A 12,134-nucleotide genomic window follows, 5' to 3' on the forward strand; every position below is an offset into this window, starting at 1 on the left:
AAGTTAATTGTAGAAATTCCGCCACGGTAAGCCCATTTCTAATCGTAAACTCGAAAAAATGACATTCCGCTGAAATTTTCTGACCATCCCTAATGGGCAGCTTCCATCAGACATTTCTCACACAGGTATTTTGATTCCTAGTACTCTGTCAGTGTCATGCAAGGGTAAATGGTTGCCTGCTTGTCTGAATGTCACTGAGCAAATGTGTAAAACATTCCAGGATACACTTGTTAAAGGCAACCTGAAGTGAGAGGGATATGGAAGCTGCCATATTTGTTTCCTTTTAAACAATACCAGTTGCCTGGCAGTCCTGATGATCTCTTTGACTGGGTTAGCTGCATGCTTGTTTCTGGTGTGTGATTCAGACGTTACTGCAGCCAGACTTTAGTTACCGTAGTAACATCTGATCTGCTGTATGCTTGTTCAGGGTCTATGGCTAAAGAAGTATTAGAGGCAGAGGATCAGCAGGACAGCCAGGTAATGTGTATGGTTTAAAAGGAAATAGATATGTTAGCCTTCATATGCCTCTCACTTCAGCCGTGGTTTAAGAATTACAATAAATAAAAGTTTAAAAAACGGTCATTCCTCATTAATACATGCTGAGTTGTGATATGGGATGAACATGACAAGCAGAGTATGGGAGAGATGGAATAACTGCAGGGAAGGAGACACACGCCCACCGCACAACACACAACAGCAAATAAACAGAGGCAGAGAGTCAGCCTGGGAGCCACAAACTAAAATAAACCAATGAAAAGGGGGAAAAAGAGAAAAATACTGAAAAAAGTGTATATGGGAAAGTCAGTAATCCATGCTATTGAGTTAATTTTTGTTTTCAGTTATTCGTCCGTAGGGAAGGTCAATGAGATGCTAATAATTTTGAGCGTATGCAGATTTTATGCAAATTTATGCAGGTTGGAACTGGGCCAATCAAACGCACTTCCTGGCAGTTTTGACTGGACAACCTGCATACAATTTGCTTTATATTTGCATGCAAGCTGGAATTATTTGTAAGTCCCTGACCATCGCTAGTTATTATGTACGCCTATCAAGGATAAAGGACACCAGTTTCAGCATAACATGGAAATAGCGTGTTACCAGCGCAGAGTGTTTCTGAGTGGGCCGAGAGGTTCAGAAACGGTTGCGAAAGTGAAAAAAAGTGTTACTACTAACTTCTTGGTGTCCATATAGTTATCATATCAGCTTTTGTTCCAGCATAAAATCATTTGTGTAAATTACAACTCTTCCCCCTCCAAATTTACAGCACAGCTGCTACTGGAAGCATCCATATTGCATTGGCGATATCAGAGATCTGCTCTGCAGGAGAGAGAGAGGGAAAAAAGCATTCTGCTGTGTACTACCAGTGAAGCTGCCATCCTGATAAGCTCCCTGCTATAATTGCTCAGAGGAAATATCAAATGACACATGATAAGACTCTAGGAGATCATCTAGGCCAGATCTGCTGCCAGACTTCTGCCCAGTGTGGACGGCAGTAGACAAACTGACATGCAGAAAAGACACCAGGCAGGGGCGTAACTAGAAATCACAGGGCCCCCCTGAAACATTTTTGATGGGGCCCCTTCCCACCTTCTCTCTGTGCCCAGACTTTTCAAGCATCACTACAAGACACAGCACTTAGAGGGGGAGAAGGGCTGGGGCCTAGAACAGGCTGTACACAAGTGCCTGCTGAACACTGAATAGGGACTGTCTAAAAATATTTGTCTGCAAAACTTTGTATGATTACTTATCAGTGGATGAGCAGATGCAGTCATTAGAACAATTGTGCAGAGAGCAGAAAGTTTTTTTTCTCTCCTTATCCTTAGTTGTCAGTCTCAGAAAACGGGGCCTCCGGTGGCTTCTGGGCCCCCCTGCGGCTGCATCCCTTGCAGGGTCTATTATTACGCCCCTGACCCCAGGCCTTCCTATAGGAAAGCAGATATCTGTTCACGCATGTCCATCTCCACTGAGTCTAGCTTGGTGTGTTGTGGTGTCACAATGCATAAACCGGACGTGCACATTTTTTTTTTTGACAACAGGTACTTTGCCATAGAACATGTTATGGGCATGGACTGCTTGGGTGGCAGCCTATCCATACTGTATAATGTAAATCAAGCCTGAAAGAAAGTTTTTATCAATTTTTTTTTTGTCATGCATGAGTTATCTCATAGCCAGGCCCGGATTTACCTCTCAGGAGCCTATAGGCACAGATGTCTGGCACCCTAGACTTCACCCTCCATGAACCTACAAACCACGCATAAATGCACTTCTCACCCAGCTGTCCCTTCTCCCTTACTTCCCTTGCCCATCATAGGTAACTACAGGTGCTCCTTAGTATTAGGTAGCCAGAGGTTCTCTCAATATTTAGGTAGCTAGAGGTGCCCCTTAGTATTAGGTAGCTGGAGGAACCTCAGTATTAAGTATCTAGAGGTGTCCCTGACTGAAGGGAGATCTCTTCAGTGGAATTCTGAGAGCAGGGTGAGTAACCTCTCATTTACACTCTCATCAGGACTCTGCATAGGGAAGGAGGGAGGGAGGAGCTTGGGGAGGGAAGGGAGACGCCTTTCCATCATCAGGCGCCTGTAGGCACGTGCCTACAGTGCCTTAGGGCCCTTTTCCACTAGCAGTCGCTAGCGTTCACGCTGAACGCTAGCGACTGCTGAATCGCAAATGTAAAAAATTACTGGCGATTTCCCGACGTTTGCGGCCGCGATTTTGCTATGCTATGCACTGCATAGCAAAATCGCGGCAAATATCGCTCCGCGCCGCGATCGCGTTTCAGGCAAAAATGAATCGCGGTAGTGGAAATACCCTACCGCGATTCCTATGTTATTTAGCAAACCCTAGCGATTGTAAAATCGCTAGCGGTTTGCGATTTTGCGATTCCGCTAGCGCAAACGCGCTAGTGGAAAAGGGCCCTTATGGTAAATCCAACCCTGCTCACAGCAGATAACACAGCGCAACCCAACACCACAGCCAAGTATACTCGCTTGACTTTGAGCTATACTGGAATTGACAGAAAAAGTCCTCTGCTCTCTCTCCTGCTTTCAAACACTGACTTCTACTGGAGGATAGGCAGTACTACACTGCCTCCTGCTTATTTTTATTATTGGTCAGGCACTTGGAGGCACCGATTTTTCATCCGATTCAAATAATATTAATCAAATCGGATGGTCGATCAGCCACCACTTCGCCTGATGTATGCCCACCTAAAGGGAATTTACCACCTTGTGTGGAACACTGAACCAAGCGCATTGTAAAGAAAGCGGACTAAGCTAAAGCATGAACTGTCTGTTTTATGTGTTTCCAAAAAGTTTAGAAATGGATTGTGGAGAATTACTGACTTACCCTCCTAAAAATGACACAGGTGGGAATCAAATGCAAATGGGAAAAAAAAAAATAATCCAAAAGAAAAAAAGGTCTGGGAAATGGCCATCATGGTATGGAAGGTAGGTGATGATGATCCAATAACATACTTGGGCTACTTACACCCGGATGGCACAAGATCGGCCCCGGTAGAGGCTGAAGGCGCTGCTATACAGGTCGCTGAACCCTGACAGGCTGACCTCTGACCCCCACACACTGCCCGGAAGGTTGTTGCTGGAGGCCGGGATAAGGGGCTCCACCCCCAGGTGGCGGGTCCCCAACCCCTGATTGAAGCCTTGCCTGGCATTTTTGGAGTCCCTCTCTACTACCGTCTGCTGACTGCCTGACCAATCCGAGAACTCGTCCGTCTGCGACAGTCCAGTTAGAGTGCTTGGGGTGGTGTGCAGCGAGCTGGCCAGCAGGGTGTCCGAATCTCCTGAAAGAGAAAAGAAGTTGCGTCAAAAATAAAGTCAGGGCCATTTTTAGGCATAGACAAACCAGGCAGGGGGGGCACCAAGGAGCTATATTTAGAAGACTGTGCTTTATGCAGATCTTATGCACAACTGCTAGTTCCATTAAAGTGAACCTGAACTCTTGCACAGGACAGAAGGCAAACCTTGAGAAATGCACTGTGATTGGTTGCTGGGGCTTTCTGTGATTGGCCGGCTTTCACATTAGTGAATGAGCCTATGACATGTTTGTCCGCATGGTACGGCATTAGTCCAGGAGCGCGCAGACTGCAGCGAACGTGACGCTCGCCCTCCTGCTGTGTTTAATAAGAGACTCTTCAGAGAGTTATTAATTAGATAAGGGATAATTGCTTGGGAGACCATTCCGCATGCCCTGGTTACTGGAGGAAATTGATTTTTATTCAGAAAAGCCATGGGGGTTACATATCCTACTAGAGCGCTGACAACTGCTCCTTTTTTTGGCGCCATCAGCAGACATGGAATCTGAACAAAGCGTTTCTTTTGGATCCAGTTTTGTTACGGCAGATTAGCTGTGAAATTGATGCGGAATCGGCCTTGTGTCGCCGCGTCCGCCGCCTCGCTGGCCCAACGCTGTCTACCCCTAATGTCCAGTGTGCCCTCAAAATGACAGTGGTGGCATCTGGATGAGGGTTTGTGTTGAGATCTGGGTTAGGTAATTCATTGTAATCAACAGTGCATGGCAAGCAGGTAGAGTTGTGTACATAAGGAGCGTGGATTAAAGCTAATACATGAGTATTCTTGGCTGAGGCAGATGGTCTCTGATGAGAATCTTGCGTGTGTATGGCCCCCTCCCCAGTGCACCTCCAAGCGATCTGGCATGCCTTGTTGTCTAAGTCGCTATAATATTTACCCTTCTTACCTCTCCTGCTTGATGCTGCTCTGTGGTGCACCTCGTCGGCATCCCTCCCCACCCCTCCATAGCAACAGAATGTGTTGTGAGGCTGTATCCTAGCAACACATCTGTACAGCACCTGCCACACCTCAACTGTGGAATCAACCCTAATTCCTGTGGGCAACAATCTTTGTGCGGTTGTATGCACCTTAGGTGTACTTTAAAGAGAAGCTGTAGTGAAAATAGTGTGAATAAAATGACTTATTGTTTACAATATTCAATATTCAATCTTCCCCCTCCCTGCTTTACATTCTGAAATGTATCACAGGTGGTGACATCTTTAGTTCTGCCAGGTGATCTGTGTGGAATGTTCATTGCTGAGAGTTCTATGCACAGATATTGCTTGCTTGGCAGTTGGAAAAAGATGTTATTTCCCACTTTGGCTATCATTCATAAAGCATTACCGCCTGCGGTAATGCTGAAAACAGCTGACTTTACCAACCACTTAGCAAAATGAAAATTCATAAAAGCTGTTACCCCATGAAAAGCTCAAATTACCGAGCAGTGAGGTAAATTACCACCTTGTGCGATGATTATCTCAACACGTCACTACTAAATGTCAATTCATAAAGATTAGAGCAGGTGGTATTGGGATGGAGAATACTTGCTTGGATAAGCATGCAGATAAGAGCAAAGTAGGCTGTGCAGGTAGCAAGTCTCTGCAGGTCTGTGCAGGGAGCCGAAGTCTGTGTGCGTCATCTGTGCAGGGAGCCGAAGTCTCTGTGAGTCATCTGTGCAGGGAGCCGAAGTCTCTGTGAGTCATCTGTGCAGGGAGCCGAAGTCTGTGTGAGTCATCTGTGCAGGGAGCCGAAGTCTCTGTGAGTCATCTGTGCAAGGAGCCGAAGTCTGTATGAGTCATCTGTGCAGGGAGCCGAAGTCTCTGTGAGCCATCTGTGCAGGGAGCCGAAATCTGTATGAGTCATCTGTGCAGGGAGCCGAAGTCTGTGTGAGTCATCTGTGCAGGGAGCTGAAGTCTGTGTGAGTCATCTGTGCAGGGAGCCGAAGTCTGTGTGAGTCATCTGTGCAGGGAGCCGAAGTCTGTATGAGTCATCTGTGCAGGGAGCCGAAGTCTGTGTGAGTCATCTGTGCAGGGAGCCGAAGTCTGTATGAGTCATCTGTGCAGGGAGCCGAAGTCTGTGTGAGTCATCTGTGCAGGGAGCCGAAGTCTGTGTGAGTCATCTGTGCAGGGAGCCAAAGTCTGTGTGAGTCATTTGTGCAGGGAGCCGAAGTCTGTGTGAGTCACCTGTGCAGGGAGCAGAAGTCTGTGTGAGTCATCTGTGCAGGGAGCTGAAGTCTGTGTGAGTCATCTGTGCAGGGAGCAGAAGTCTGTGTGAGTCATCTGTGCAGGGAGCCGAAGTCTGTGTGAGTCATCTGTGCACGGAACCATAATTACAGCTGTAGAGATGAGCGTAATGACCTAATTACGATTTCGCGAAATTTCGCGTAATTAGTGTAATTACGATTATGGCCGTAAGTACATAATCGTAATGAAGAAGGATTTCGCGAAATTTCGCGTAAGCGTAATTTTCGCGTAATTTTCGCATTACAGTCGTATCGTGCCGTAATTTCGCATTAAACGCTACCGTAATTTCGCGTTAAACCGTAACGCTCCGTATAATATAAAAAAGCCGCCGACTTTAAGGGTTAATAGCAAAGCCCCCTTAAATGCTAAGAGCCTCAAATTTGGAGAATATATTAAGGAGATCAGGAGGAATAAGAGGAAAATTTTTTTTATCAAAAAGACCTTATAGTTTTTGAGAAAATCGATGTTAAAGTTTCAAAGGAAAAATGTAAACATTTAAAAACCCGCCGACTTTAACGGTTAATAGCAAAGCCTGCTTAAAGTTTAGGAACACCAAATTCCCAGGGTATATTAAGGGGATCAGTGGGAATAAGAGGAAAAATTTTTTTTTCAAAAAGACCTTATAGTTTTTAAGAAAATCGATTTTTAAGTTTCAAGGGCGAAAATGTCTTTTAAATGCGGAAAATGTCAGTTTTTTTTGCACAGGTAACAATAGTGTATTATTTTCATAGATTCCCCCAAGTGGGAAGAGTTTTACTTACTTCGTTCTGAGTGTGGGAAATATAAAAAAAAAACGACGTGGGGTCCCCCCTCCCAGACCTCTTTAACCCCTTGTCCCCCATGCAGGCTGGGATAGCCAGAATGCGGAGCACCGGCCGCGTGGGGCTCCGCACCCTGACTATACCAGCCCACATGGTCCATGGATTGGGGGGTCTCGGAAGGGGAGGGGCAGCCAAGCTTTCCCCTCCCCCTCCGAGCCCTTGTCCAATCCAAGGACAAGGGGCTCTTCTCCACCTCCGATGGGCGGTGGAGGTGGAGGCCGCGATTTCCTGGGGGGGAGGTTCATGGTGGAATCTGGGAGTCCCCTTTAAAAAGGGGTCCCCCAGATGCCTACCCCCCTCCCAGGAGAAATGAGTATAGAGGTACTTGTACCCCTTACCCATTTCCTTTAAGAGTTAAAGTAAATAAACACACAGACACTTAGAAAAAGTATTTTAATTGAACAAAAAACATAACCACGAAAAAAGTCCTTTAATATTCTTAATTAACCATTAATACTTACCTGTCCCTTTAAATAAATGATCCCTCGCAATATCCTCGGAAATGTTCTATCAGTTACAATGTAACAAAGTTATTACAATGTAACAACTTTGTTACATTGTAACTATGCCGCACCCGACGTCACTCACCGCTGCCGCCGCCGCCGCGTCTGTGCTGCAGGACCCGACAGAGCTCTGAGCTATAGCTCAGAGCTCTCTAAGCATCTTTGTATTTGGGCTCCAAGGAGCCCCATTGGTCCTTAGCAGACCAATGGGGTTCCTTCTGATTTAAAGGAACCCCATTGGTCTGCTAAGGACCAATGGGGCTCCTTGGAGCCCAAATACAAAGATGCTTAGAGAGCTCTGAGCTATATAGCTCAGAGCTCTGTCGGGTCCTGCAGCACAGACGCGGCGGCGGTGAGTGACGTCGGGTGCGGCGTAGTTACAATGTAACAAAGTTGTTACATTGTAATAACTTTGTTACATTGTAACTGATAGAACATTTCCGAGGATATTGCGAGGGATCATTTATTTAAAGGGACAGGTAAGTATTAATGGTTAATTAAGAATATTAAAGGACTTTTTTCGTGGTTATGTTTTTTGTTCAATTAAAATACTTTTTCTAAGTGTCTGTGTGTTTATTTACTTTAACTCTTAAAGGAAATGGGTAAGGGGTACAAGTACCTCTATACTCATTTCTCCTGGGAGGGGGGGTGGGCATCTGGGGGACCCCTTTTTAAAGGGGACTCCCAGATTTCACCATGAACCTCCCCCCCAGGAAATCGCGGCCTCCACCTCCACCGCCCATCGGAGGTGGAGAAGAGCCCCTTGTCCTTGGATTGGACAAGGGCTCGGAGGGGGAGGGGAAAGCTTGGCTGCCCCTCCCCTTCCGAGACCCCCCAATCCATGGACCATGCGGGCTGGTATAGTCAGGGTGCGGAGCCCCACGCGGCCGGTGCTCCGCATTCTGGCTATCCCAGCCTGCATGGGGGACAAGGGGTTAAAGAGGTCTGGGAGGGGGGACCCCACGCCGTTTTTTTTTTATATTTCCCACACTCAGAACGAAGTAAGTAAAACTCTTCCCACTTGCGGGAATCTATGAAAATAATACACTATTGTTACCTGTGCAAAAAAAAACTGACATTTTCCGCATTTAAAAGACATTTTCGCCCTTGAAACTTAAAAATCGATTTTCTCAAAAACTATAAGGTCTTTTTGAAAAAAATTTTTTTCCTCTTATTCCCACTGATCCCCTTAATATACCCTGGGAATTTGGTGTTCCTAAACTTTAAGCAGGCTTTGCTATTAACCGTTAAAGTCGGCGGGTTTTTAAATGTTTACATTTTTCCTTTGAAACTTTAACATCGATTTTCTCAAAAACTATAAGGTCTTTTTGAAAAAAAAATTTTCCTCTTATTCCTCCTGATCTCCTTAATATATTCTCCAAATTTGAGGCTCTTAGCATTTAAGGGGGCTTTGCTATTAACCCTTAAAGTCGGCGGCTTTTTTATATTATACGGAGCGTTACGGTTTAACGCGAAATTACGGTAGCGTTTAATGCGAAATTACGGCATGAACGAAACGCGAAATTACGCGTTGAAAATTACGCTTACGGTATTTTCAATTACGATTTTAATGGCAATTACGCTACCGTAATTTCGCATCGTAATCGCAAATTTCGCATGCGTAATTTTAGTATTGCGAAATTACGAAAATTTCGGCTCAACTCTAACAGCTTGTAACAAAAGAGAGATCTCGCCACACTTCTGCTGTACCGCTCAATGGGCTGCGGTAATTTACCGAACTTCAAAGGCAGCTGTGAAAAACTTTATGAATTAGCACACAAAGGTCTAAAATACCGAATGCGGTATTTTCCCGCCCAGCTTTTTTTTACCGAACACACTTTTATGAATGATAATAACCAATGCAGCAAGGTGTCAGGACCATGGTCATGACCTCACACTGTGGGAGGGGTTTCACCACAATATCAGCCATACAGACCCCCCAATGATCTATTTGAGAAAAGGAAAAGATTTCTCATGGCAAAGGAAGTATAAGCTACTGATTGGAATCAAGTTCAATCCTTGGTTTGGCTTTCAGTGTAACATACCCTAAAATGAAGACAAGGGAAAGTAAGGACAAAGCTGTATATAAGTAAGGACTGCCCTCACACAACAGAAATATTGGTCTTCTCTTCTGGCAGGTCCATACACAGCAGGAGATGATGACTGTGTGATGAGTAGAGCAGATATAGGTGTCAGGAGGAGATGATCTCTGCTGCTGGTCTTCTGTAATTGCTAGCGCTGAGAACATGCCTGCTAGGAATACTGCAGATTCCTTCCATTACGCCTGTGCCTTGTAGCGCTTATAAATCACCTCGCTGCCACTCTTCCCCGCCTCGCCGTATTGACACCCCTTCTAACAAGGCAGACATCTCTTAATGAAGTGAGAGTTTGATTTGAATCAGTTGTGCTTATAGGAAAAACATTACCTCATTAATTATAGCAGGAGTCAGTGGAGAAGCAGACAATGAGCTGACAAAGACGCAGTATAAGAGGTTTTGCTGATGGGCGAACCTGCAGCTACAGCTTAGAAGGCCTAAACTCTAGAAGCGGAGTTCCCAATCCAAACACTGCTTGTGACGTTCAGGCAAGGAGGGGGCCAGGTCAGTTTACTATAGGGGGCAATTCTGAGTACACCCTACGATTTTGCTGTGTTGGGCTGTATCCCCCAAGTCCCTGCATACACTCCTGTCCCTGTGTCCGTGCGTTTGCACTACTGCGCATGTGCCGCAGGGACAGCCGTTGGGACAGGAGCAGGATGGGCCAGGGGGTCGGCCAGGCGTGTGTGTGCGCTTGCGACGGGCATGCGAAGCGGGCGGGCGCAGCCGCATGCGCGCTGACATGTGGCGGCGGTAACAGACACGGACTTTACATTCCATTGAGCGATAAAGAGATCAGCTTTATTGGGCGGTCAAGAAAAGTGTGGTCAATCGAAAGTCAAGCGACTAGTGGCCCACACACTAAAGCGAGATCCTAGGCGATCCTAGGTTTATGCCTCCATGCACCCCAAACCAAAAATCAATTTTGTGTGCATCACACTCATGTGATCGATATTTCCCCCTACTCCCCCCCCCCCCACGACCGATCAAGAAAATTGGTTGATTTGGTTGATATTGGCCAATTTCCATCGATTGAGCAGAATGGAATGTAATCAATTCTCCCCTGATCCGCTAAAATGATTGAGTCGAACGGGAAAATCAAGTAATATTTGGGCGCCTATACTGCGCTCTCCCACCAATCAGAGTCTTGCAGAACTATTCAGGATTACAGGAAGTTTGAAGCTCACCTGATGGTGTCCCCAGGGGTGTGTTGTTCGGAGCACGGATTGTCCGCTGTAACTGGGGTCCCCCCGTGTCTTCTTCCCCTGGCTCAGAGTCTGTGGGAAAAAAAACACACATGGGTTCAAATAATCACACCTTACAATGGCATGAAGTTTTGAATCAGGATGATACCGTTTAATGGCTAACTTAAAGTGCCCCTGTAGTGAAAAAAGTACCCCTATTGGGTACTTACCTCAGGCGGGGAAAGCCTCTGGGTCCTGAAGAAGTTTCCCTCGTCTTCCTGTTAATCCCAGTTCCTGCGCCGGGACCCCCCAAAAGCACGCCGACAAGGGCTTGTGGGCGCACATGCGCAGACTACAGCTTGGGCTCTTATTTATTTATTTATTGTATTTATAAAGCGCCAACATATTACGCAGCGCTGAACATTAATTTAGGTTACAGACAATATTTAGGGGTGACATACAGCAATATGACAAATACAGGAATAATAGAAAACCAGATCACACAGCACAGTATGAGTACCAGGTAATGCTTAGTCATTGGATTGAGCATGTAGATTAGGCAAGTTAGGTTCACTCAGATGCATAGCATGGGTTCACAGTAATGGAGGTGCATGATCATGTAGGACACAAAAGGAGGAGGACCCTGCCCAAAGGCTTACAATCTAGAGGGAGAGATAAGGACACGAACGGTAGGGGACCAGAGTTCAGCTGTAGGTTTAGAGCACTTGTGAGGGGTAGTAGGCCAGAGTGAAAAGGTGAGTTTTGAGGGCTTTCTTGAAGATGTTGAAGGAGGGGGCTGCCCTAATGGGTGGAGGTAGGGAGTTCCATAGTGTTGAAGCAGCTCTTGAGAAGTCCTGGAGGCGTGCATGGGACTGGGTGATGCGGGGGGCGGTTAGGCGAAGTTCATTGGAAGAGCGGAGTGAGCGGCTAGGTGTGTACCTCTGAGTAAGATCAGAAATGTAGGTTGGACAGGTTTTGTGGACAGATTTGTAGGTCAGACACAGTATCTTGAATCTGATTCTGGACTGGATAGGAAGCCAGTGGAGGGATTCTAGGAGGGGATCTGCCGTGATGGAGCGATGGGAGCAGTGGATAATTCTGGCTGCCGCATGACTGCAGTGGGGCTGTTCGGGTCATAGGGAGACCAGACAGAAGGGCATTGCAGTAGTCAAAGTGGGAAATTATGAGGGCATGGATGAGGAGTTTGGTGGTGGCAGAGGTCAGGAAAGGGCGAATCTTACAGATGTTACGAAGGTGGAAGTTGCAGGACTTTGTGAGGTTTTGGATGTGGGAAGTGAAGGAGAGTGCGGAGTCCAGGGTGACACCCAGACAGCGGGCTTGAGAGGTAGGGCAAATAGTAGTGTGGTTAACAGTGACATGTACATCTGGAGGTCCAGGGATAGCCGGGGTGGGAAGATCATAAATTCCGTTTTGTCTAGATTTAGTTTCAGGAACTTAGCTCTTGGATCATAGCAATTCTG

The 12,134-nt window shown here is 46.3% G+C and overlaps 1 protein-coding gene across 6 annotated transcripts in view; it reads right to left on the bottom strand.

The window, feature by feature from the left end:
* SPEG (striated muscle enriched protein kinase) overlaps positions 1–12,134 on the bottom strand; it is a 369,258-nt gene that overhangs the window by 196,188 nt on the left and 160,936 nt on the right. For 4 of the 6 annotated variants that reach the window (XM_068246025.1, XM_068246024.1, XM_068246026.1 and 1 more), the window contains 2 exons: positions 10,657–10,746; positions 3,664–3,799 (listed from right to left, as the gene is read on the bottom strand). In XM_068246025.1, coding sequence (XP_068102126.1) covers positions 3,664–3,799; positions 10,657–10,746 — 226 coding nt within the window. Of the gene's footprint in view, positions 1–3,486; positions 3,800–10,656; positions 10,747–12,134 lie in introns of all 6 variants that reach the window. The other 2 variants (XM_068246023.1, XM_068246022.1) reach the window with 1 other exon arrangement.

Source organism: Hyperolius riggenbachi, chromosome 7 (genome assembly GCF_040937935.1).
Source record: "Hyperolius riggenbachi isolate aHypRig1 chromosome 7, aHypRig1.pri, whole genome shotgun sequence".
Lineage (NCBI taxonomy): Eukaryota > Metazoa > Chordata > Amphibia > Anura > Hyperoliidae > Hyperolius > Hyperolius riggenbachi.